General features: G+C 36.2%; 1 protein-coding gene across 1 annotated transcript in view; it reads left to right on the plus strand.

Moving 5' to 3' along the window:
* CNTNAP2 (contactin associated protein 2) overlaps nucleotides 1–22,594 on the plus strand; it is a 1,481,544-nt gene that overhangs the window by 68,135 nt on the left and 1,390,815 nt on the right. Inside the window, exon 5 of the mRNA XM_060107754.1 lies at nucleotides 13,624–13,817. Within this exon, the coding sequence (XP_059963737.1) occupies nucleotides 13,624–13,817 (194 nt within the window). The remainder of the gene's footprint in view (nucleotides 1–13,623; nucleotides 13,818–22,594) is intronic.

The raw sequence follows: 22,594 nt of genomic DNA on the forward strand, positions 1-22,594 counted from the left end.
GCCCTTTTGAACATAATGGCTACAGATTTAATTTATGAAGATTTAATTGATAACAGCAACCAAATGATTTTTTTAATGAAGAAACACATATTCTTGAGTGAGAATACACTAATATGAAGCCAAGAATAATATCTAGAATAAATATAGTGAGTGCAATGGCAAAAATTCCCATTCCTCTACATCGAAAATACAATGTAAATCACTAGTATTATTCAAAAAATTTTTTATTACAGATCCATTTATATTTGTCTTTCATGATCTATGCCTTTCTTGCATAGTCCTTGGGCCCAAGATTTTTTCTTTTTTTTAAAAATTTTTTGCGGTATGCGGGCCTCTCACTGTTGTGGCCTCTCCCGTTGTGGAGCACAGGCTCCGGACACGCAGGCTCAGCGGCCATGGCCCACGGGCCCAGCCGCTCCGCGGCATGTGGGATCCTCCCAGACCGGGGCACGAACCCGTGTCCCCTGCATCGGCAGGCAGACTCTCAACCACTGCGCCACCAGGGAAGCCCTGGGCCCAAGATTTTTCCCTCTTGTTTCAGGGCTTTTACTTCCAGAATGTCATTTATTTATCAGTTTGTCCATTCATATATTCACTTATAATTTAATTAATTCTTGCATTCATTTATTTAACATGTATTTATTCAGTGTCTTTATTCTTTTTTTTTTTTTTTTTGTGGCATGTGGGCCTCTCACCGCTGTGACCCCTCCCCCATCGCGGAGCACAGGCTATGGATGTGCAGGCCCAGCGGCCATGGCTCACAGGCCAGCCGCTCCGTGGCCCGTGGGACCCTCCCCGACCGGTGCACGAACCCGCGCCCCCTGCATCGGCAGGCGGACCCCCAACCACTGCGCCACCAGGGAAGCCCTGAGTGTCTTTATTCTTATGTCTAGGGAACCATACTTGGTGGTGGTTATTAAATGATAAATAAAACTCAATCCTTGACTTGAAAAAGTTGGTTATCCTGAGTTTACTTATGCACTTGTTCAGGATTTGTTTGGAGTTGCATGACTTAATTGATTTCTGCAGCTATATCCGTCTTTCAGTCTTCCCTGTAAATAGAGGTCAGATATATTTGATAACCTAAAGATGCATGTTTGAGCTCTGAAGCTCTTTTTAACCTATAAACTTATCTCCTTCACCTCCACCAAACAATTTTTTGCGAGCTGCACAGAGAAGAGTGTTTTCACTTTTCTTATCACAAAGAATAACATCTTGGGAATGATGACGTTTTCTGTACAATGACAGCGAATGTGCATTTGACCGGTTGGCAAATCGTTCTAATTAATCATGTTGTTTTCAGAATTCCGTAGACTTTAACAGGAATGCATACCAGAGATGAAGTAAACAGTAGATTTACTAACATAAAATTGACCTCTTGCCCACATGTATCAATACAAGGTGAAGTTCTTCAGCATTTCTTACAGGTGAGGGTCAAATAGCAGCTTCCTAGCAGGTGCAAAGAAGAAACATGACTTCATTGACCCTGACTTTGTGGTATTTTAATTTACCTTTATTTTTTTCAAACGAGACCTCATTTCTATGTACATTAAAAGTATATTAGGTATCTGGTTTTCCCAGTAATAAAATGCTTATTAAATAAAGAATATTCTTGTACATTTTCCAAATAAATAGATTGTATCCTCAAGTATAAAAAACGTCAAGTAAAAATTGCTTATTGAAAAATTATTTTTAAAAATTCTTAATGGCCGGCATATAGAAGCACTCTGTAAATAATTGCTGAATGAGTGAACCAGGAGAATTATTCATAGTAAAAATGGAAATGACCAGATTCTTTTTAATAATAAAAGTTATATATAGTCAAATGATACTTAGCAATGGTATAAGTAACATCTCCCCTGATGTTCATAAAATAGATCAACCAAAGCTTGGATCATACCTGTTCGTTTAAAGGCAGTAAGAAATTTAAAACAACTTGATAAAAAATTCAACATAATAGTTTGTATTTCATTTCAACTTTCTTTGTAACTGAAATTAATGGACATTGAGTCTAATCTCCCTGCCTATGTAAAATTCCCCTATAAAGAAATTCTTATTATGCAGCTTTCACTTGAGTATCCCCGGTAATGGAAAGGTCACTACTTCTTGTGATAATCCATTCTACTGTTGGTGTTATTTTGATGTTTTAAAAATTGTTACATTGAAATCTGACTATTTATATCTTTAACTTTCCTTTCCTAATACCATCACCTGAAATAACACAAAGAGTCTGTTTTCTCCCAGTCATAGTATTTCCAGCACATTTAAAAAATAAGATCATACATCATTTACACTATTTGGTAAGTAAATTTAAAAATTACGGTCATATTATGGTTCAAGATTTTCTAATCAAATGTAATTATTATTTTTCATTAGACTTGTGTACAAGTTTCACTTTTACATCCTGGCCCAGGCTTACCTCCTGTGAAGACTTACTCTTTGTGATGAGAATGGAAATTGCTCTGTGTCTTCTATTTAGAACAGAAAGTTGATCAAACTTAATTTTGGGTTCACATTAGTTTCAACGCTGATCTAGCCTTAATGCAGTTTATGCGGCTATACAGTTCTTGTGGGTAGGTTTCATTTTTCTTCTCTCTTACACCACAATCCTAAGGGAAAAATTGACATTTTCAAAAACAAATTGACATTCTTAAATCAAAGATCTTAATATATAATTGACCTATAAAATTCCCTGAAAATATTTTATTTTTTTGAAAAGTACATGAAACTAAACTTGCCCTGCAGTGTCTATTTCTTGCCTCTGAAGTGATGAATATGTAAACAGAGGCCTCAATAGATGAATTTGCTTTTAATCTTTCCTAATTGCAAAAAATTTACTGATTCTAATGATGCAATTCATATCAGGATATTTTCAAAGTTGTAAAGAGACCTCCCTGCAAATTTTCTTAGTGGACGCTTGAAGGAACAATCATATTTAATAAGGAAACTTTTGTTCTCCCAGCAAAGTATTTGTTTCAGATTTCTTAAAATCAGTTTGATATTCAATTTTCTCTTTTTTTTTTAATTTTTGGCTGTGTTGGGTCTTCGTTTCTGCACACGGGCTTTCTCTAGTTGCGGTGAGCGAGGGCTACTCTTTGTTGCGGCGCGCGGGCTTCTCATTGTAGTGGCTTCTCTAGTTGCGGAGCACGGGCTCTAGGCATGCAGGCTTCAGTAGTTGTGGCTCACAGGCTCTAGAGTGCAGGCTCAGTAGTTGTGGCGCACAGGCTTAGTTTCTCCGCGGCATGTGGGATCTTCCCAGACCAGGGCTCGAACCCGTGTCCCCTGAATTGGCAGGCGGATTCTTAACTGTGCCACCAGGGAAGTCCCCAATTTTCTTCCTTGGTTAGATTCCAAAATGAAAAGAATTTATGGTATAATGAGTAATCTGTGGACAAATATAATTGAGAGTTATTGAGTTAAAAGGTAAAATCTTCATTTAGTTTAAGCAAAATATTAATTTCAAGAAGGTGAGTTAAAAGTAAATAATTTATATACATAAAGCATATATACTTCTGGAATGTTTTGTATTGTTACATCACTGGGAAATTTTACATCTCTAGTCTTTTAAATAGTAGAAGTTGGAAATTAAGTTATTCCTTCATTTTCTGTTACAAAGCATAAGCGTCTTTGGTCCCTTCAAAGCAATATTGTAAGATTAAGCCCTCTTATCATTGTAGGTACTCTCTTTGAACATTCTTAGTTTTTTAGTTGTTTTTTTGAAAATGTCAAGCCCATGAAGTTGAGCACCTTTTAGATGTTTTATAGCGTGTTGTCCTTTTCTGTGAACTGCCTGTTAAGGTTCCTTGCCCATTTTTAAAATTGGGTTGTCTGAATGTGTCCTATTGATTTGTGGGACTTGTTTATACACTTTGGATATGAGCATTTTCCTTGTTATATGTTTGGAAATACCTTCCCCCAATCCATGTTAGCCATTTCACCCTCTTATTAATGTCTTTTGATAATAATCTCTAATTCTAACATAATCTAATTTATCCATCTTTTCCTATATAGCTAGTTCTTTTGAGTCCTGTTTAAGAAATCTTTCCCAACCCCAAGAATATAATGTTATTCTCTTAATTCATCTTCTACAAGCTTCAGTGTTCTACTTTTCACAATTAAATCTAAACATTTTTAGCTTGATCTCAGTATAGTATAAGGCAGGGCTACATTTCCCTTTTTTTCATGTGGATATGCAGTTGACCCTGAATATATTATTGAAAAAATACCTCCTTTCTCTATTTTCCTATGCTACCTTTGTCATAAATTAAGTGCTGATATACACAAGTATACATGCAGTTTTGTTTCAGGGATCTATATTTTGTTTATTTGGCCTATTTGTCTATCCTTGCACACATAAAATTTTGTCTTAACGTACAGTAGTTTTATAATAAGTCTTGGTATCAACAGAATGAAGGTAGTTATCAAGAAAATGCAAATTAAACCTGCAATGAGCCAGAATGTCTCAACTAAATTTAAGACACAACCACAACAAAAAAGAAGGCTAACTATGCCAAGTTTTGGCAAAGATGTGGAACAGCAGAAACACTTGTGACACTACTGGAGTGTATTGGGCGAGGGGGATAAAAATCAGTTCAACTACTTTGGAAAATTGTTGGTTAAATAGACTAAATTTAAAAAATACAAACATTTTTGAACACACAATTCCACTCCTGGGCATATACCCAACAGAAAAGCACAAAGAGGTACTGAAAAACATGAACAAAAATGTTGATGGCAGTATTATTATTCATAACAGCTCCAAACTGGAGATATACACATGTTCAACACTACCCTAGAATAATGGATCCATAAAGAGCGGTACATTACACAATGCCTAATAAGGCAGCAAAGAAAATGAAGAGTCTACTGCTAAACACAGTGCCATGGATGAATCTCTGGGGCAGTTCACTGGGGAGGAGAGAGGTGACCATGTACGGAAAAGGACACAATGAGAACGTCTCTGTCGCTGGCAATGGTCTCCTTCTAGATCTGGATGGTGATTATATGGTTATGTTCATTTTGTGATAATTCCTAATACTAGATGCTTGTGATTTCTTTTTCTATTTATGAGTAAAGCCTTAATTAAAATGTATCAAAATGTTTGAATGCAGTACTGCAAATATAGTATCATAGTTAGATGCCATAATGTTAACACTGCATTACCCATAAAGTAAATTAAGTTTGCATAATGCATAATTATTTCTAAGCATTATGCACCTTTTTTGGGGGGGTCTTGATACCTAAGTGTGACTCTTCTTTTTTTTTAATTGGAGTATAATTGCTTTACAATGGTGTGTTGCTTTCTGCTTTATAACAAAGTGAATCAGTTATACATATACATATGTTCCCATATCTCTTCCCTCTTGCATCTCCCTCCCTCCCACCCTCCCTATCCCACCCCTCTAGGTGGTCACAAAGCACCGAGCTGATCTCCCTGTGCTATGCAGCTGCTTCCCACTAGCTATCTATTTCATGTTTGGTAGTGTATATATGTCCATGCCACTCTCTCACTTTGTCACAGCTTACCCTTCCCCCTCCCCATATCCTCAAGTCCATGCTCTAGTAGGTCTGTGTCTGTATTCCTGTCTTACCCCTAGGTTCTTCGTGACATTTTTTTTTAATTCCATATATATGTGTTAGCATACGGTATTTGTCTTTCCCTTTCTGACTTACTTCACTCTGTATGACAGACTCTAGGTCTATCCACCTCATTACAAATAGCTCAATTTCGTTTCTTTTTATGGCTGAGTTATATTCCATTGTATATATGTGCCACATCTTCTTTATCCATTAATCCGATGATGGACACTTAGGTTGCTTCCATGTCCTGGCTATTGTAAATAGAGCTCCAATGAACATTGTGGTACATGAATCTTTTTGAATTATGGATTTCTCAGGGTATATGCCCAGTAGTGGGATTGCTGGGTCATATGGTAGTTCTATTTGTAGTTTTTATGCACCTTAATAATGAAGTAGATAATGCATTTGTTCAAAATGGGCATTTTAGGTTATCATTGACATTAAAACAAATTTTGCTAGGAGAAGCTCAGATTTCCATCCAGTCAAACATTTAACATCATAATTCAGCTAGTTACCTTATTAGGTCTCTTTTCCAGCTTTATGTAACTGACAAATTTCATAAGCATGTCTTCCATGTCTTAGATAATAAAAATATTAAAAATGACAGTATACAGAATGAAAGCCTGTGGCATACCATTAGGACCTAGCTTCAAGTTGACACAGTCCTTAATCAACATATTTGGGGCATAATTATTAATCATTTTTGAATTTACCTAAAACTGCTATGTCCCAGACCACATTTTACTCTTTTATACTTATCAGAGATATTGCCAAATGCTTTGCTAAAGTTAACTTGGAGGTACAGTGATAGAATTTACTGTCTCCTATTAAACAAAAACGTGATCAAAACAGGAAATCCTTATAACCCACCAACACCACCCTCAGTATCACCAACCCCCCAGACCATTTCCCTTTTATTCTAAATGTTCATAATGCACACACCTGATTTTGAAGAAGAGCCTTCTTGTCTATTGTTTTTCTAAGTCCTTTGTTTTGAAAGTTTATGTTGTTTGTTTTTTGTTTGTTTTTAGCTACCTTTACTTTTCTGGCAGCTCCTTTGATAAATATTCAAGGAAGCTAATGTTACATTTATGGGTAAAACCAGTCCTTTGAGATATAATCTGAATGTTTCAAAAAGTTAAAGCAGCTATGCTTCTCTCCTTATGTCCTAATTTGTCTCTGGAGGTAATTTCCTATACTCTGATAAAATCACATCTTTTTTCTTCTGTTTTGTTTCAAAATTAGCTTTTACACTCTTTTATTTTAGAATTATTTTATTAGTTTATTCCATATTTTAGGAATTATGGTGGCATGGCCATTTTCCCTTCTCTAGCTCATGACAGACATTAATTAACGGCCATGGCTTTCTTTTCTGGCTACTTCCAATCAACAAGTGTCTATACTTGGTTGAAGCATATTTATCCTACTTCAGATAGAACTCATAATGCTATCTGGCCTGCAAGTCTCCTTTTCAATTTATTCTTTTCATCTGATACATATTTCTCAACCAGTCATTAAAGGTAGTTCTAGCCTTAACTGAATGTTTTTCTACCTTTTTCTGTTAAATTAGAATCGAGGCTTGTGTTCTCTGGTGGTGTTATAACCATCTGCTTTGGCATCAGGTTTATACAGGAGCCATTTATCACTGGAAAAGAAACTCCAGGTCCTCTCTTGAACCACACACGAAGTTTCTCTTTGCTCTCAGAGGTACTAATTTACAAATTACAAAGCAGAAATGTCTATCACAATTATAAGCTATCCCTGAGTTTAGAGTGTTGGTTTCATCCATTTCTCCAAGTTCTCTATTATAATTCTTTGCTCAAGTAACCCCAGAAGGGTGGGCATCCAGAATGCAAACACTAGTATCTTTATAGTTCACACACACTCACCCGCACACATGCACACACACATATATGGAGGGAGAGAAATGTGTGTATGTGAGAGAGAGGAAAAAAGGAAGAGAGAGAGAAAGAGGGAGGGGTGGAGGGAGGTGAAAGGGGAGAGGGAGAGAGAGAAAGGAAAAGAGGAAGCAAAAGGGGGTGAGGGAACAGCCTCCTAGTGTTTAGGTAATAGTAGGTTTTCTATGTAAGTACATATCTTTCAAGTCACTGTAACAATTTATTAGTTATCTAATTTGGTTCTATTATTTCTAGATAAGAGTTATTCTTAGATCATCTTAGAAGCTAAGCGTTTATGAATGTTCAGTATCTCCACCTCCTTTACCTCCTCTTCTACTTTCCACTCAAAGCTCAAAGCTCAAAGGTAGTTCCTTTGAGCTACCACAATATCCACTGGGAACACTTTTGCCCTCCTTCTTATACTCTCCATGATATATTGGGGGAGCCCTTCTGCTCTCTTATATACCATTTCCTGAGGTTTTTGTCATGAAAGAGGTATCATTCTTTTTTTTAATTTTTACTTTTTATTTTTTTGTGGTACGTGGGCCTCTCACTGTTGTGGCCTCTCCCGTTGCGGAGCACAGGCTCCGGATGTGCAGGCTCAGTGGCCATGGCTCACGGGCCCAGCCGCTCCGCGGCATGTGGGATCTTCACGGACCGGGGCATGAACCTGTGTCCCCTGCATCGGCAGGCAGACTCTCAACCACTGCACCACCAGGGAAGCCCCAAGAGGTATCATTCTTAATCCTTGGATCAATAGAGGTTACACATGTCACAAGCCAAATGAACAAAGTAATCAACCTCCCCAAGTTAAATTGCTAGAGAGATTAAAGAGAAACAAGAAACTTCTCATCCATCTTTCCACCATGTTCCTCATGAAAGCCTGACATTTGCCCTCTCCTTGAGTCTAATCACTATTCTCTCCACATATCCTTCTGCTAAGGAATAAGTTTTGACTTACATTATCATTGCTTTTAGATTTTTTGCTTCCCTTAAAGTTGACAATAAATTCATTTTTTATAGTAATGAGATAAATGGGATTAAGTAGCTGTATGTTAATTGCTTCCTTATTGAAAAATTGTAATGTAGCAAAAAATGGGTAACTTAAGAAAATTTATTCTGGATTCTTTTTTTTTTAGAAAAACTAGTTAGGGGAAATATTCTAAATTTCATCAATCAATTGCACATATTTTTCTCATTTTATTCACAGTAATATTTGCTTGTTTACTTCAATGACCAAATCACCTTTTTAATAATGCACAGATAGAACTTTATGTGCAGTTGGGTATAGAATTTTTCCAAAGTTTGGAATTATGTATCTAACAGATAAGAAAATATATTTATGATCTCTTGATGACTAGGTATATTGTCCATCTATGGCTCCTCCAAAATTTTACAGAATTCTCGGTAAAATAGACATGTGGATGATATATGAATATTGGAAATATTAGATGCTACAATAGGAAAAAACAAAAACAGCATAAAAATAACAAAGTACAAAGCAGGGGCAACTAACCCATATTGTTAGTGAGCAGATTATAAGGAAAGTGGCTCCAAGAAAATATTGTGAACTGGATTTCCCAGGATACAAATTCTGAAATGGAGAAGAGCATGTAGGAAATTTTTTAGGGAGGACCTTCAGGATGAAAACCTGTGGAAGAGAAGGGAAGGAAGCAGAAATAGGCAGAGGAAGTAGTTGAGATGCAGTGCAATCTCAATGGAAGTTTCAACTAATTCCTCAGGGACCTCTGAGACCGTAGTGACCCTTAATAGTTTTCCCAAGTTGGGGCAAGGGTACTGGCCCTTTATAGCCCCTGGTTGGCCCATCCTTGCATCTGTACAGACCTAGGAAGGGATGTGACCTTGTGTAAAATGCCTCTTTTTTTTTACGAAGGAAATTCCTGAAGGGGAATTACAGCTAACTACTGTGTTCTGACAGCACTCTAAATATCTGAAAGAATAAGTCCTCCCGTCATAAAGGAGAACCAAAATGGCATATCACAGCCTCCACTGCAGTGGTGATGTTTGGAGTGAACTTGCTGATCCTTGAAGGAAAAATAATGATTCCCCAGGATAAGTTGAGGGAGGATTTGTGTAGGTATAGAGGGTGTGTTCCAGGCATGTCTTTTGTGTGTGAAGGCATGGGCCATTTACTTCTGGAGGCAATGGGGATCAATTGAAAAATATTGGTCTGGGAGTAAATATGATTAGATTTGTATTTTATTTTATTTTATTTATTTATTTATTATTATTTTTTTTTTTTCCTTTTTGCGTTATGTGGGCCTCTCACTGTTGTGGCCTCTCCCGTTGCGGAGCACAGGCTCCGGATGCGCAGGCCCAGCAGCCATGGCTCACGGGCCCAGCCACTCCGCGGCATATGGGATCCTCCCAGACCAGGGCACGAACCCGTATCCCCTGCATCGGCAGGCGGACTCTCAACCACTGCGCCACCAGGGAGGCCCTAGATTTGTATTTTAGAAACGTTCTTGTAGAAGTGTGGTTTGAAGAAATAGGAGAATGAAGACTGAGAAAGTAGTTATGAGGTAGTTATACACACTTTCTATAGAAAGCATGTATGTAGACTAAATATATACACACACATTATATACATAAATCTTTTAAAAAATGTTTTGGAAGTATAATTTAGATATAGTAAAATGCACAGATTTTTAAATTTCCTCTCTTTTCAGAAGTTGATCTTGGGCAGAGGTTGACACATTACAACCCTCCAGCCAGCCCCCTGTCTTTATTAATAAGGTTTTATTGGAACTCAGCCACACTCTTGTTTCTGGATCTTCTATGGCTGCTTCATGCTACAACAGCAGAGTTTAGTAGTTATAAGAGAGGTAGCATGGTCTGCAAAGCCTAAAATATTCAGTGTTTAACCCCTTACAGAAAACGTTTGCAAACCTTGATCTAGGGTTTAATGCTTCAGGTAATACTGTATCACTTCAAGTGTAGCATAAGGAACTCAGTACGGTATATTTATTTCTTGCTTTCTACCCTTTGTACTATTGTAGTCATACATTTTACTTCTACATCTGTTATAAACCCTCTAATTCACTGTTACTATTTTTGTTCTAAACACTCAATTATCTTCTACAGAAATTTTAAAACACGAACAAATAGTTTATATTTAGTGACATGTTTACCATTTTCAGCATTTATTTCTTCATGTAGATATGAATTTCCGTATGGCCAATTTTCCTTGAAGCTAAAATTTTGCATTTCTTATACAGCATACCTATTGATGATGAATTCTCTCAGCGTTTGTCATAAACATCATTATGTTACTTTCATGTTTAAAGGATTTTTTTGCTGGATGTAGAATTTTACATTGACACTTTCTTTTTCTTCTCATCATTTCAGATATGTTGTTCCCTTGTTCACTGGCTTGCATTGCTATTGTTGAGATGTTATTGCCCTCTGAACAGTTTTAAGATTTTCTCTTTGGCATTGTTTTTGTTTTTTGTTTTTTGTTTTTTTTTTGAGGTACGTAGGCCTCTCACCACTGTGGCCTCTCCCGCTGCAGAGCACAGGCTCCGGACGCACAGGCCCAGCGACCGTGGCTCACGGGCCCAGCCGCTCCGCGGCATGTGGGATCCTCCCAGACGGGGGCACAAACCCGTGTCCCCTGCATCGGCAGGCGGACTCCCAACCACTGCGCCACCAGGGAAGCCCTGGCATTGTTTTTTTATCAGTTCTTTATGATGTGCCTTGGTGTGTTTTTCTTTGTATTTACCCTGCTTGGCGTTCAATGAATTTCTCAGATATTTGGGTTCATATTTTTCAACTATTATTTCTTCAGATGTATCTTTTTCTGCCTCAGTCTCTACCTTTTCTGCTTTTCTTACTCCATTTGCATGATTGTTAAGATATTTAATGTTATCCTACAGGTTACTGAAGTATTGTTCATTTTTAAGCCTTTTTACCCTGTCTGAGCTTTGGTTTGAAGGGTTTGTATGGACCTGTATTTAAGTATACTAATGTTTTCTTCTCAGTTTTCTAATTTGCTCTTAAGCCCATCCAGTAAATGTTTTATTTTCAGGTATAATTTTTAGTTCAAAAATTTCCATTTTACTCTCTTTTGTTGTTTCTTTTCTCCCTTAAGGTTTCATACTTGTTTCATCAGTATCTATATGTTCTTGTTCAAATATGGAACAAATTTATAATCTCTGTCTTAAGGTCCTGATCTGCTCATTTCATCATCGCTGTCATTTTTCTGTCTATTTCTATTGACCGACTTTTCTCTGGTTATGAGTCACATTTTACTGCTTCCCCAAATATCTAATATTTTTAAAAATTTTGTTCTGGACATTATGGATTCTATTTTGTTGAGTTTCTTTCATGTTTTCATGAAAGTTTCATGAAAAGTAAACTCTCATGGTCTTCCTTAATGGAGTGTTGAGTTTCATTCAACCGAGGAGTTAATTTATTTGGGGGTCAGATTGATCTTTTTTCAGGCTTGTTACCAACCTTTGTTCAGATGTGTCCACAGTAGGATTAGAATTATAATCCTTATTTAGGATTAAATTATTCTACTCCCTTTCTGAGATCTCTACTGAATGCCTAGGTTTGTTCAAGTTCTCTCAATCTTGTCCAGTCTGAAATCAGACTACTTACAGCCCTGTGCAGCCTCTGACTGTTGTTCACTTCAGATCTCCCCTTACCTGGTCTAGTGGAGTCTTGGTCTGCAAATACACAATTTAGTATTCATTCAGAGTCTGAACTGCAGAGACTCATTGGTGACCCTATGTACATTTCCAGAGCCCCTTCTCTGCACAGCTGCCCCCTCCCTGGTACTCTGTCCTATAAATTCCAGGTTCCTCAGGAGCTTTGATTCTGCTCTGTCTCCGTCTCAGTGATGCTGCTGTGCCTGTTTGGAATAGTCTTCCATGTGCCATGATCTGGAAAGTGAACCAGGCAGAAAGCCAGGAAGCTGGCAGGGCTCACCTGATTTGTTTATCTTCTCTCATGGATCAGGGTCCAATACTGTCTGTTGTCCAATCCCTTAAAAGGGTAATTGTATACATTTTGTCAGTTTTGTAATTTTTTGTGGTGGGAGAGCTATTCTGTCATGGTTGAAAGCAGAAATAAGCCATATAAACATCATGAAATGAATGATATATCAGTGATGGTTTATAAAATGATCTTTATTAGCATACTCCTCATAAAATAAATTATTTTATTGTCAGCACTTAAATTCCTTATTTGAAAAGTGATGCACATGTTTTGATATACTGTATATTGGATAATTTGTTGAATATTTTTCTATTATTTACTACCATTAGTAACCAAACTTACTCAAAACATTATATCGCCTCTTAGCACTAAGCATTATGCCATATTTTCTGTAATGTATTTATTTACAACCATAGTTATTTTACATAGTGCTATAAATTAGGACTCTTTTTGTTGTATCTATGTTAGTGTTATTTTTCTAATAAATGTTTTTTGCATTCTTACTATTTGCCAGTCATTTATTTTATTTTACCAAAAGAAGTTTCACTTCATTTAGTGACTCAAATTATTTTCCTAGAAATGTGTTTATCTAGAGTCATCGGTTGTCTACCTCTTAAGTGCTAGTAAATGTATTGCCTGATTTACTATGTATCTTAGTTCTCAGGAGTCCAAGGGCTTAATGCAATATTAGGCCTCATCTTGAGAACTACTAGCATTCTTTGAACTCTGAACTTTCTAAAGTAAAATATATTGTAGAGTTGTGTATAATTGCTTTTTGTTTCATTTATGGTCTACTAAAAGATAAACCCTTATACGAGGAAATAATAGATGGTTACATATCTTTTCCTAGTGACTTTTAGTTGAAGAATTCATGGTAAATTGATCAACCCTCAGCCAATTAGACTTTGACATGTACCAATAAGACCTAATCGAGGAATTATGAAGACATTTGCTCAGGAGAAAATGAGCATATAATTACACCATAAGGAGGCTAGAGTATCAATGTTACCCAGCTTTAAGAATATTAGTTGAAGTCCCAGTGGCATCTATAAAGGACACTTCATAATGTATCTGTGAAATATGGTACTACCAAGGCAATTAAAAGATGCAGAATGATCCATTGTCAATTGTAGAAGTTCAACATTAAATACCTATTTCACCCTCTTGTCTCTACCTTATTCAGGTGCTGGGGGATGGTCTCCATCAGACAGTGACCATTATCAATGGCTTCAGGTTGACTTTGGCAATCGAAAGCAGATCAGTGCCATAGCAACCCAAGGAAGATACAGCAGCTCAGACTGGGTGACCCAATACCGCATGCTCTACAGCGACACAGGGAGAAATTGGAAACCCTACCATCAAGATGGGAATATCTGGGTGAGTCATTGTCAGAAAGGCAAAGACATAGAATTAAGTTGCAGATATTTGAAAATGGTAACAGACTCTCGTGTGTCCTAGGGCTGGGGAGCAGCTACCCGGCTCCTCCCAGCCCTGGTGCAGCCTGGGGAAAGGCTTGGGAGTAGCCTGCTTGGAGGTTCATCTTGCTATTTTTGTTTCTTTGTGTTTGTGTCCTCTGGTACTTGCTGAGAGAGAAAAGAAATGTGAGCAAAGCAAAAGAAGGTGGGAAAATGAATCCAATCCCCAGTATGCCCTACCCTGCCCCACCCTGTGCCTTTCCTTAGGGGTGGAAAAGCCTTATATTATAAAGTCAATGTGTCTCCTCCCCCAACCTCTGGTGTATTTCACAGAAAACAAAACCACCCAGTAAAACTGTGTTGAAACCTGAACAAAAAAAGAAAAGTATCTGGTAAATAATGTAATGATGATAGAACATTAGAATTCTTTAAGCACAGTATTTCAAGTAACTATATTTTTGTCTGTAGAACAGATCTGCAGTGGTACACATAGTATGCAAATTCTGAACTGTGAATTAAGCAAATAGAATGAAAAAAAATTCTCTTGACTTAGGTTTCCATTTCTTATATCTGTTCACACTTATTTGCCTCAGACTGTTTCTGTTGAAGATATTTAATTAAATCTTTAAAGGACTACAGGTAAGAAGGTCTATTGCCAACAGTGCTTAGAGGAGCTGATGGACACAGGGCAGGGGACTGTGGACTCTGAAACGGTTCACTTCCTGATGGAAGCCAGCCCCAGTCCGGTTTTCTATTTTGTTTCAATGAGGGCCTGTTTGGATGAAGCACCACTTCTTAGCTACCTATGAAGAGAAAAATAAGGTAGAAAAATAGTTTTCTTTTAAAGAAAAAGCAAACGAAAGACCAGCCATAGCTCTGGAACACATCAGGCACCACGATTAGCATCCCCTCCCCAGTGTTAAACGTTTTAAGATATTACTAGTCCTCACTCTGAGGTGTGTGCATTTGCCAGTATTTATCTATTAAAACCACTGAGAAGCTATTCATTCATTCATTCATTCTTGTTGATTGAAGAAAGTTTCCTTAGGCTGCAGTTTCTATTCAAGATTTAGGGCAGCAGGTCTCAATCTGGGCTATCCATTTGAGTCACCTGAGAAGAATTTAAAGTATATGGATGCCAGGCACACACAGACCAATTATATCAGAATCATGTAAGTAGAATTTATATTAATGACACTGATATTTTTCGAAACAGAGATCTTCAATTTGAGTAAACTATTGAAATTATGAAGAAATAATTTAGAGGAGTAGGAGCAGTGATTTGTGGTAAGAAAAGAACATTCTCGTATTATAGTAGTAGTTTAAACCCCTATTACAGATCTGTAGGCACATTATCCTTTTATTAGGAGAGAAAAACATAAAGTTTAATCCACTTACTCTTAAAATTATTTTAATTAAATTGGAAAGTTGTGTATATTCAAATATTCACACCATATAAATAATTTATTCTAAAATATTAAATGTTGAGGCATCTATTTTAGTTTAATTATTTTAAAAGGCAGCCATAACCAAAATCAAGTAAAACCATCAATACTAAACAAAAAGAAGGAGGAATGGGAGGAAATTCTTTTTAGTTTATGTATTAGACAGAATGCTGGGGATTTTCAATCTGATCAGGGCCCACTCCTAGAGAATTTATATCTTAAAAATCCTCAAGCAATTTTTGTGAGTGTGCAGAGTTTAGTGCTCCAGGCTTGGGTAGGTGGTCATTTCCACAGCAGTGTCCAGTGATCATAACTGTCATGTGAGATAAGTTTATAATATCTTGATAATCAAAAGTACGTATGAGAGAGTAGTCCTTTAGAAGTAACTTCTATTAAGCCATGATTATATGGCAAGAACCTTTGTATATTGGGATGTGTAAATTGTAGGAAGCAAGTAGAGGAGAAAATTTCTCTTTATGGAAAGTCTTCATCTCACAATTAAGATAATTTAAAGTCTCAGGCATAATTTATAGAAAAGTGGTTTTCAACCCTGGATACACAATGGAACCTAGAAAGCTTTAAGACATGGATGTTTGGGCCCTACCTCCAGAGATTTGGAATTAGGTGGTCTAGCCGTTGAGATTTTAAAGCTCCCCACGTCATTCTAACATGCAGTCGACATTGAGAACCATATTTTAGATTGGCTTTCAGCCTGTAGGTAAGGTGAGGATAGAGGAGATCAACTGTGAAAAACAATGGTAGAAGAGAAAATTAGAAAGGACCTTCCTTAAAGTTGAGCAGAGAGAGAGAGACTGACCAAATGACTAACCAAACAGCAGACCAAACAACTAACTGGGTGTAGATGAGTGAGGCTCAGATCACAAACTCTTCCAATAGAGCATTCATTATTTTCTAACTCTCTGTGGGTGCTAACCGAAAATGCAATTACTTGAGTGGCTGCAGCCAGACTCCAAACTATCTTTCAGATTTCTGTTTCTGTAAAGTTTTCATCCCACAGTTGAGAGAATGTGAAATCCTCTCCTATCATAATGCACTAAGGTAGTTTATAAAGATGGCTGCTCTAAAGATCACTGGTAAAATGCAGTGATACTAGAGGTTTAGTTATCAGACACTTAGAAGTAAGGGAGGGTCCCATTCTGACTAAATACAGAGAGGTAAGTGCAAAGAACTAAGGAGGGTGACTTGGACTCTTCTGGTTTACATAAAATGCCAGTGGTTGAGTCAGAGAGACAAGGTCATTCAACAAAAATATCACAAATTGTGAAGGTAGGCTACATCTACATACTGGACTCTCAGCCCTTTCTGATGGTGATAAAGGGTGTATTGCTATTGTTTTTTGCCTTTCTGGCATTCATTTTGTCACTTCCTTTAAAATCATGTATTTCTCATTAAAAATGAGTACATGTTGAGCAATGAATGATTATTTCTAGATGAAAATATAGTGAGCTAATTATAAAATTTTAAAAATCAAAACAAATTTGAGACACAAACTAAACTCTGTAAAATATACTTAAGTGCCAATGAGCCTGCAACATAATTTACATTACTTTAATGATCTATGATAGAAGTATTTTAACCCTCACTAATCTGAAAAATAGTCCAGCACTTTGATGTATTCTAAAAGCGATAAAATTTGTTGTTTCCTAAAAGTTCTTCAGTATTTTTGAACTTATGTCTTAACATGCACTGATTAAAATTTAGCACTTACAAATCTCAACCAAAAATATACTGGGCTTAAGTTTATTAAAAATGGTAATCAAATATCAGACTTTCTTTTACTCCAACTGTTTAATGTAATGTATATTGCACTTAAAAGAGTGTGAGAGTGGCATGGACATATATACACTACCAAATGTAAAATAAATAGCTAGTGGGAAGCAGCAGCATAGCACAGGGGGATCAGCTGGGTGCTTTGTGACCACCTAGAGGAGTGGGATAGGGAGGGTGGTAGGAAGATGCAAGAGGGAGGGGATATGGGGATGTATACATATAGCTGATTGACTTTGTTATACAGCAGAAACTAACACACCATTGTAAAGCAATTATACTCCAATAAAGATGTTAGAAAAAATAAAATAAAATGAAGGCTAGTTAAAAAAAAACATTTCTCACATAGCTAAGATTGGATAGCTTTTTGATGGTAACACCTTATACAATGTAAAGTTTCAGAGAGTCAGAAGATTTCAAAGTTGATGAAGTTTTAAGGTTGCTTTTCCTATTTTTTTCCTAAAATGATTGATTACCTGAGAAGAATGCAAAATAATGTAAGTTCAATCACTGAAATACTGTTTTTAACACATGTCAATGGTTATTCTTTCTATGATTGTAGAAATGGGCAACCATGACCAATTTTATTATAATATTTTTATTAAATGTCCATATGGAGATTCTGACTTATTTTATGACCATTGGATGATATGTTAAAATAAGTGAGGAATAGGTCATGTAGATAAGAAATTACGACAGTCTCACAAGATCTTAAAGTCATGAGTCTCTCTGTGGATGAGAATGGTTCTTGAAAAGACCTCTGAAGAATACTTTAGCTGAATATTTAATACTCAAATATGTGAGTTGCTAAATGTGCTAAACTAGCCAAGCTTCTTATTCCTCTTCGATAATACTAAGCATAATAGACTCCTTTACACTTTATCCTCAATGACATTTCCTTCTATTTAGAATTTCCTTTCCAACATAAAAGGAAAATATGTGCAGGTTGGTAAAATTGCCAAAAATTAATTTACATTTACATATTCCACAAACTCTAATTTGCATACTTTTCAAGGTATTTTCAGATTTCCTATGTATAATCTGTTAGAGAGAAAGGAAGTATTCTTATATAAACATTTCTTATCAAAAGTCCATTGAACATTAATTCAATAAGAATTCCAGCACATTTTTCTAAGTGGCTGCATTTAGTTTTGCTCAGGTAATTCAATTACTGGTTTTGAATGTAGATATTTGGAGCCAAAATAGGAAATTGGAGTATTAATAGTGAATGCCTTCCTTACATACTATTACTGTTTTTCAGGATAGTAACATACTACAAATTTACCTGCAATGTAAGCACAGTTTTTCTTTCTCTTTTTAAAATTGTCTTTAAATAATGAGAATATGCTTATATATTCCTAATTATGTTTTTAAAACTGTTTTAATCCCTTTCATTAATAGTGTCAGAGTGGGATCATTAATCACTGAATATATTGAAAGGAAAGTCCCACAGAACAGGAATGTTTTATTATATTTAAATTACATAGATCCTTATCAAGAATATAGAAATATATAATTTCATATTCTCTAAGCAATATTAAGTAGAGTATTAAGTTCCTAGATCTGTTAAAAAAAACTCAGATCTCTTTGTTGCTTACAGGCTCTCCCCAATTACACACACACACACACACACACACACACACACACACATATATATACACACATAAAACTTAATTGTTTCTAACAAATTTGAAACATTTAAAAAATCTGGAAAGCAAATAATAGTTAACAGATTAATTTGGTAAATTCTTTGATTTTATGAATATCAAGTCAATAGCGGGAACATGTATTCTCTACTTTTTTTTAACCAAAGAGCTCATCAACCAATATTTGCATAATAAACATTCCCAAAACATCCTTCTAGGTTAGCCTACCACTAGGTACTTGGAAAGAGAATGCCAAGATATGGATTCAAAAGGTCTGAATTCAAGTATCTGGGTTCATTTATTTGGTTTGTAAAATCGCAGAAGTCCCTTGTGCCTCAAATTCCTAAACTGAAAAATGGGAATGATGCCTTTTGGGAGATTTAAGTGAGATTATGTAAGAAATTTTGAAACAATAAGGATTTAGAAATGTGTGTCATCAATTGCCAATCTTAGAAGCATTTTATAAAACTAGTGTAGTATTTGTATTCAGTGACTAGAGTCTGTTATAATTTCCAGATTTGTTGGTCTCCCTCTGTCCTTTCCAGGTCCAATTGACCTCTGTTTACCCTTATTCATGATTTACAATATCTGAAAATATTGTAGATGAAGGAAACATGACAAAGTAGGAAGTGGAATGTGGACAAAGCTCTGGTATATTTTCCGATTCACAAATGGAGTGGCCATTGCTGGTGCAGTGCAGGCTAGGCTCGTGAGGCATGGCTGGTAGACCTTGCTCGATGCCAAGTGCATTGCAGCGCTTGAAACAAATTGTTACCATAATGATGGCCATGTGTCCAGTGAGCCATGTAAAGGGACAGTGTTTAAAAATGAATGGATTATTCTGTCCTATCTTTTCAACCATTTGTTGTAGTGGTTGCACTAATTTTTCAAATCACTTAAAAAATCTGTTCCAGTTATAGATGTAAAACATAACTGTTTCACAGTTCAATAGTATACTTAAATTCTTTACAAAAAATCTAGAATTTTTCCTGCATATGACACTGAGGAAGACAACTATCTCTGTCACTTGCTTATATATCTTCCATCAGATAATAACAGCCTCTTCTTCACTTAGGACAATAAAGGAATTTTTTCACCAATAGATAGGAATTTCCCTTGCTTGTTTATGTACACATGTTCATTGTTGCTGTAAACAGACACTTGGGGAAATGGACCAGGCAGGCATATTCAGAATAATTTTATAGACAGTTTATTGAGAAATAAAACATATCAGAGTAATCTGTGTTAAACCCTTTCTGAAATGACCCTTGATATAAATAGGGTAAAAAATCTTTAGGAATTGTATGGAAGAAAATAATTTCCAAGGTGAACTTAGAATAGGCTTCTTATTTCTGTGAAATAGATTTTTCTGTTTACACCTCTCTTAGGATAGGTAGTGTTTTTAAAGTCTCATGAATTTTAATAAGTTGAGTGGATAGTCCAGATCCTTTTGCATATACTGTAATGCTTCTACTAGTGAATTCTGATCACCTTTCTAAATACACATTTGTATTGTGAGATTCTCATTTTAAGAGGTCATGAGATTTTTGTCTTGTGTCAGTTTGTGAGTCACTCACTATTCTACACGTATACACATATATAGAACCATTCTACCCAACATGGTTATGTGTTTAGTTTTTTTCCAAAAATTTGGAAGATAAAAATTTTATTAATAATAGTGAATATATTGTTGGCACACATAGTTAGGAAAAGGAAAATGATATAATCTTATAAGATTTCTTACAGACAATGGAATAAGAGTATATAATCCTTCATTCTGTCTAGTGTGTTTTCCATCTATGAGATAAAAGAGGATATATGTAATCACTGTTGTAATTGTTTTAAGTATATTTGATTGCTGGGGGAGCTCTCTGAAAGGGGGAGTGTTCTCATTAAGCATAAGGATATTCTCAGGTGTTTTATTTTACTCTGGACTCAAATAATGGAGATGCTAATATTCTTCTTATCAGATCAAGGTTGGATTTCAGTGACATGAAGCTAAATGACTCCAAGCGAATGCAAATTTATATAACATATTGATAGATAGGTACCTACAAATATATTGAATAAATATTTTAAAATAAATATTTTAAATAAATAAATATCAGTTCCCTCATTTAAAGTGCATGTCTGTACTCTGCTCAAGTGATAACTTAGTGGAATTTAGAGGAACACTAGGAGGCCTGTAGGGGGGATTTAGAGCCCAGTAAACCATGCTGCTTGTGTGGCTGCAGCCCCTGAGAGGCAGTGAAAATAACAGCCCAATGGTACATTCTGGAATCAGACCACTCAGGCCAGTCGTCATAACTAGGCTACATAGATCTGTGTAACTTTGGGCAGTTTCCTTAACCATTCTATGCCTAAATTTCCTCATCTATAAAATAATACTAATAACTAATTCACCTACCTCAATAGTACTTATCTCAATACAGGTTATTGGTATAAATTGATAATTCACATGAAGAGTTTAGAACAATGACTTACTCATATTAACCACTTAATTGTTATTCGACTTTATAAATTTGTGACTTCCAAATATATTACCATAGTATTTTATATTGGATTTATTCTTAAAAATTCAAAAGAGCCTGTTACTTTCACTTTACAATAGCTTTTCTCTATTAATGCATTGGGAAGTGCATTATATTACATCTGTGCATCTCAGCCTGAAATGACTAATAACTCATTTTCAAGTATAATTGAGAATGCAAATTTAATTTATGTCATTTGAATTGTGATCTTATTAATTGTCACGTGGAATCCTATGCATCACAGTACAAATTGCATCTGGACAGGTCTTTCACATACGTTTTTATTAAACTTCAGTGAAAATATGACCATGATGCTTCCCTTAAATTAGTTTAATGAATTCATTTTTATTAACTTTGGAAATCAAGGGAAAATAACCTATTTTTTTTTTTTTTTTTTTGCGGTATGCGGGCCTCTCACTGTTGTGGCCTCCCCCGTTGCGGAGCACAGGCTCCGGACGCGCAGGCTCCGGACGCGCAGGCTCAGCGGCCATGGCTCACGGGCCCAGCCGCTCCGCGGCATATGGGATCCTCCCAGACCGGGGCACGAACCCGTATCCCCTGCATCGGCAGGCGGACTCTTCAACCACTTGCGCCACCAGGGAGGCCCGAAAATAACCTATTTTTGACTACAGTCCTCCTTCCTATCTTCTTAGGCTAGTTGAAAACAATAAGATAAGCAGACTCCAAAACAGACTTCTAAGTGTTCGCTGAAACAGATTCTGCTGGCTAGCCATGGAGCTAGAGAAGCTGCAGATAGAGTGTAAGGCCTCTCGGAAGCCGGATGCTCAAAGATGTCTCTACAGCAGCAGCAGGAGCATCACCTGGGAGCTTGTTAGAAATGCAGAATCTCAGGGACCCACCACAGACCTTTCAAATCAGAATCTACAGCTTAAAAGCATTCACATTAAGAACATGGGATTAACATATACACACTGCCATACATAAAACATATAATCAACAGGGATTTACTGTATAGCACAAAAACTATATTCAATATCTTGCAATAACTAATGATGGAAAAGAAATGAAAAAAAGAATTGCATGTATATATATGTGTATATATACATATATATGAAAAACCAAATCACTTTGCTATACACCTGAAACTAACGCAGTATTGTAAACCGACTATGCTTCACCTTTACAAATATATATTCACAAGTGATGTGTATACACGTTAAAGATAGAGTGTGTTGTTTTCAATATTTGAAGAACTCTCGTGAGAAAAAGGACTTAAAATTGGCTCCTGTGTTTCCAGACCAGAAGGCAGATTTGGAAGAATTAAAATTTGCAGTGCAGATTGCAGACAGATCATGAAAAGAGAATCAG

The sequence above is a fragment of the Mesoplodon densirostris genome, chromosome 9 (genome assembly GCF_025265405.1).
Source record: "Mesoplodon densirostris isolate mMesDen1 chromosome 9, mMesDen1 primary haplotype, whole genome shotgun sequence".
NCBI lineage: Eukaryota > Metazoa > Chordata > Mammalia > Artiodactyla > Ziphiidae > Mesoplodon > Mesoplodon densirostris.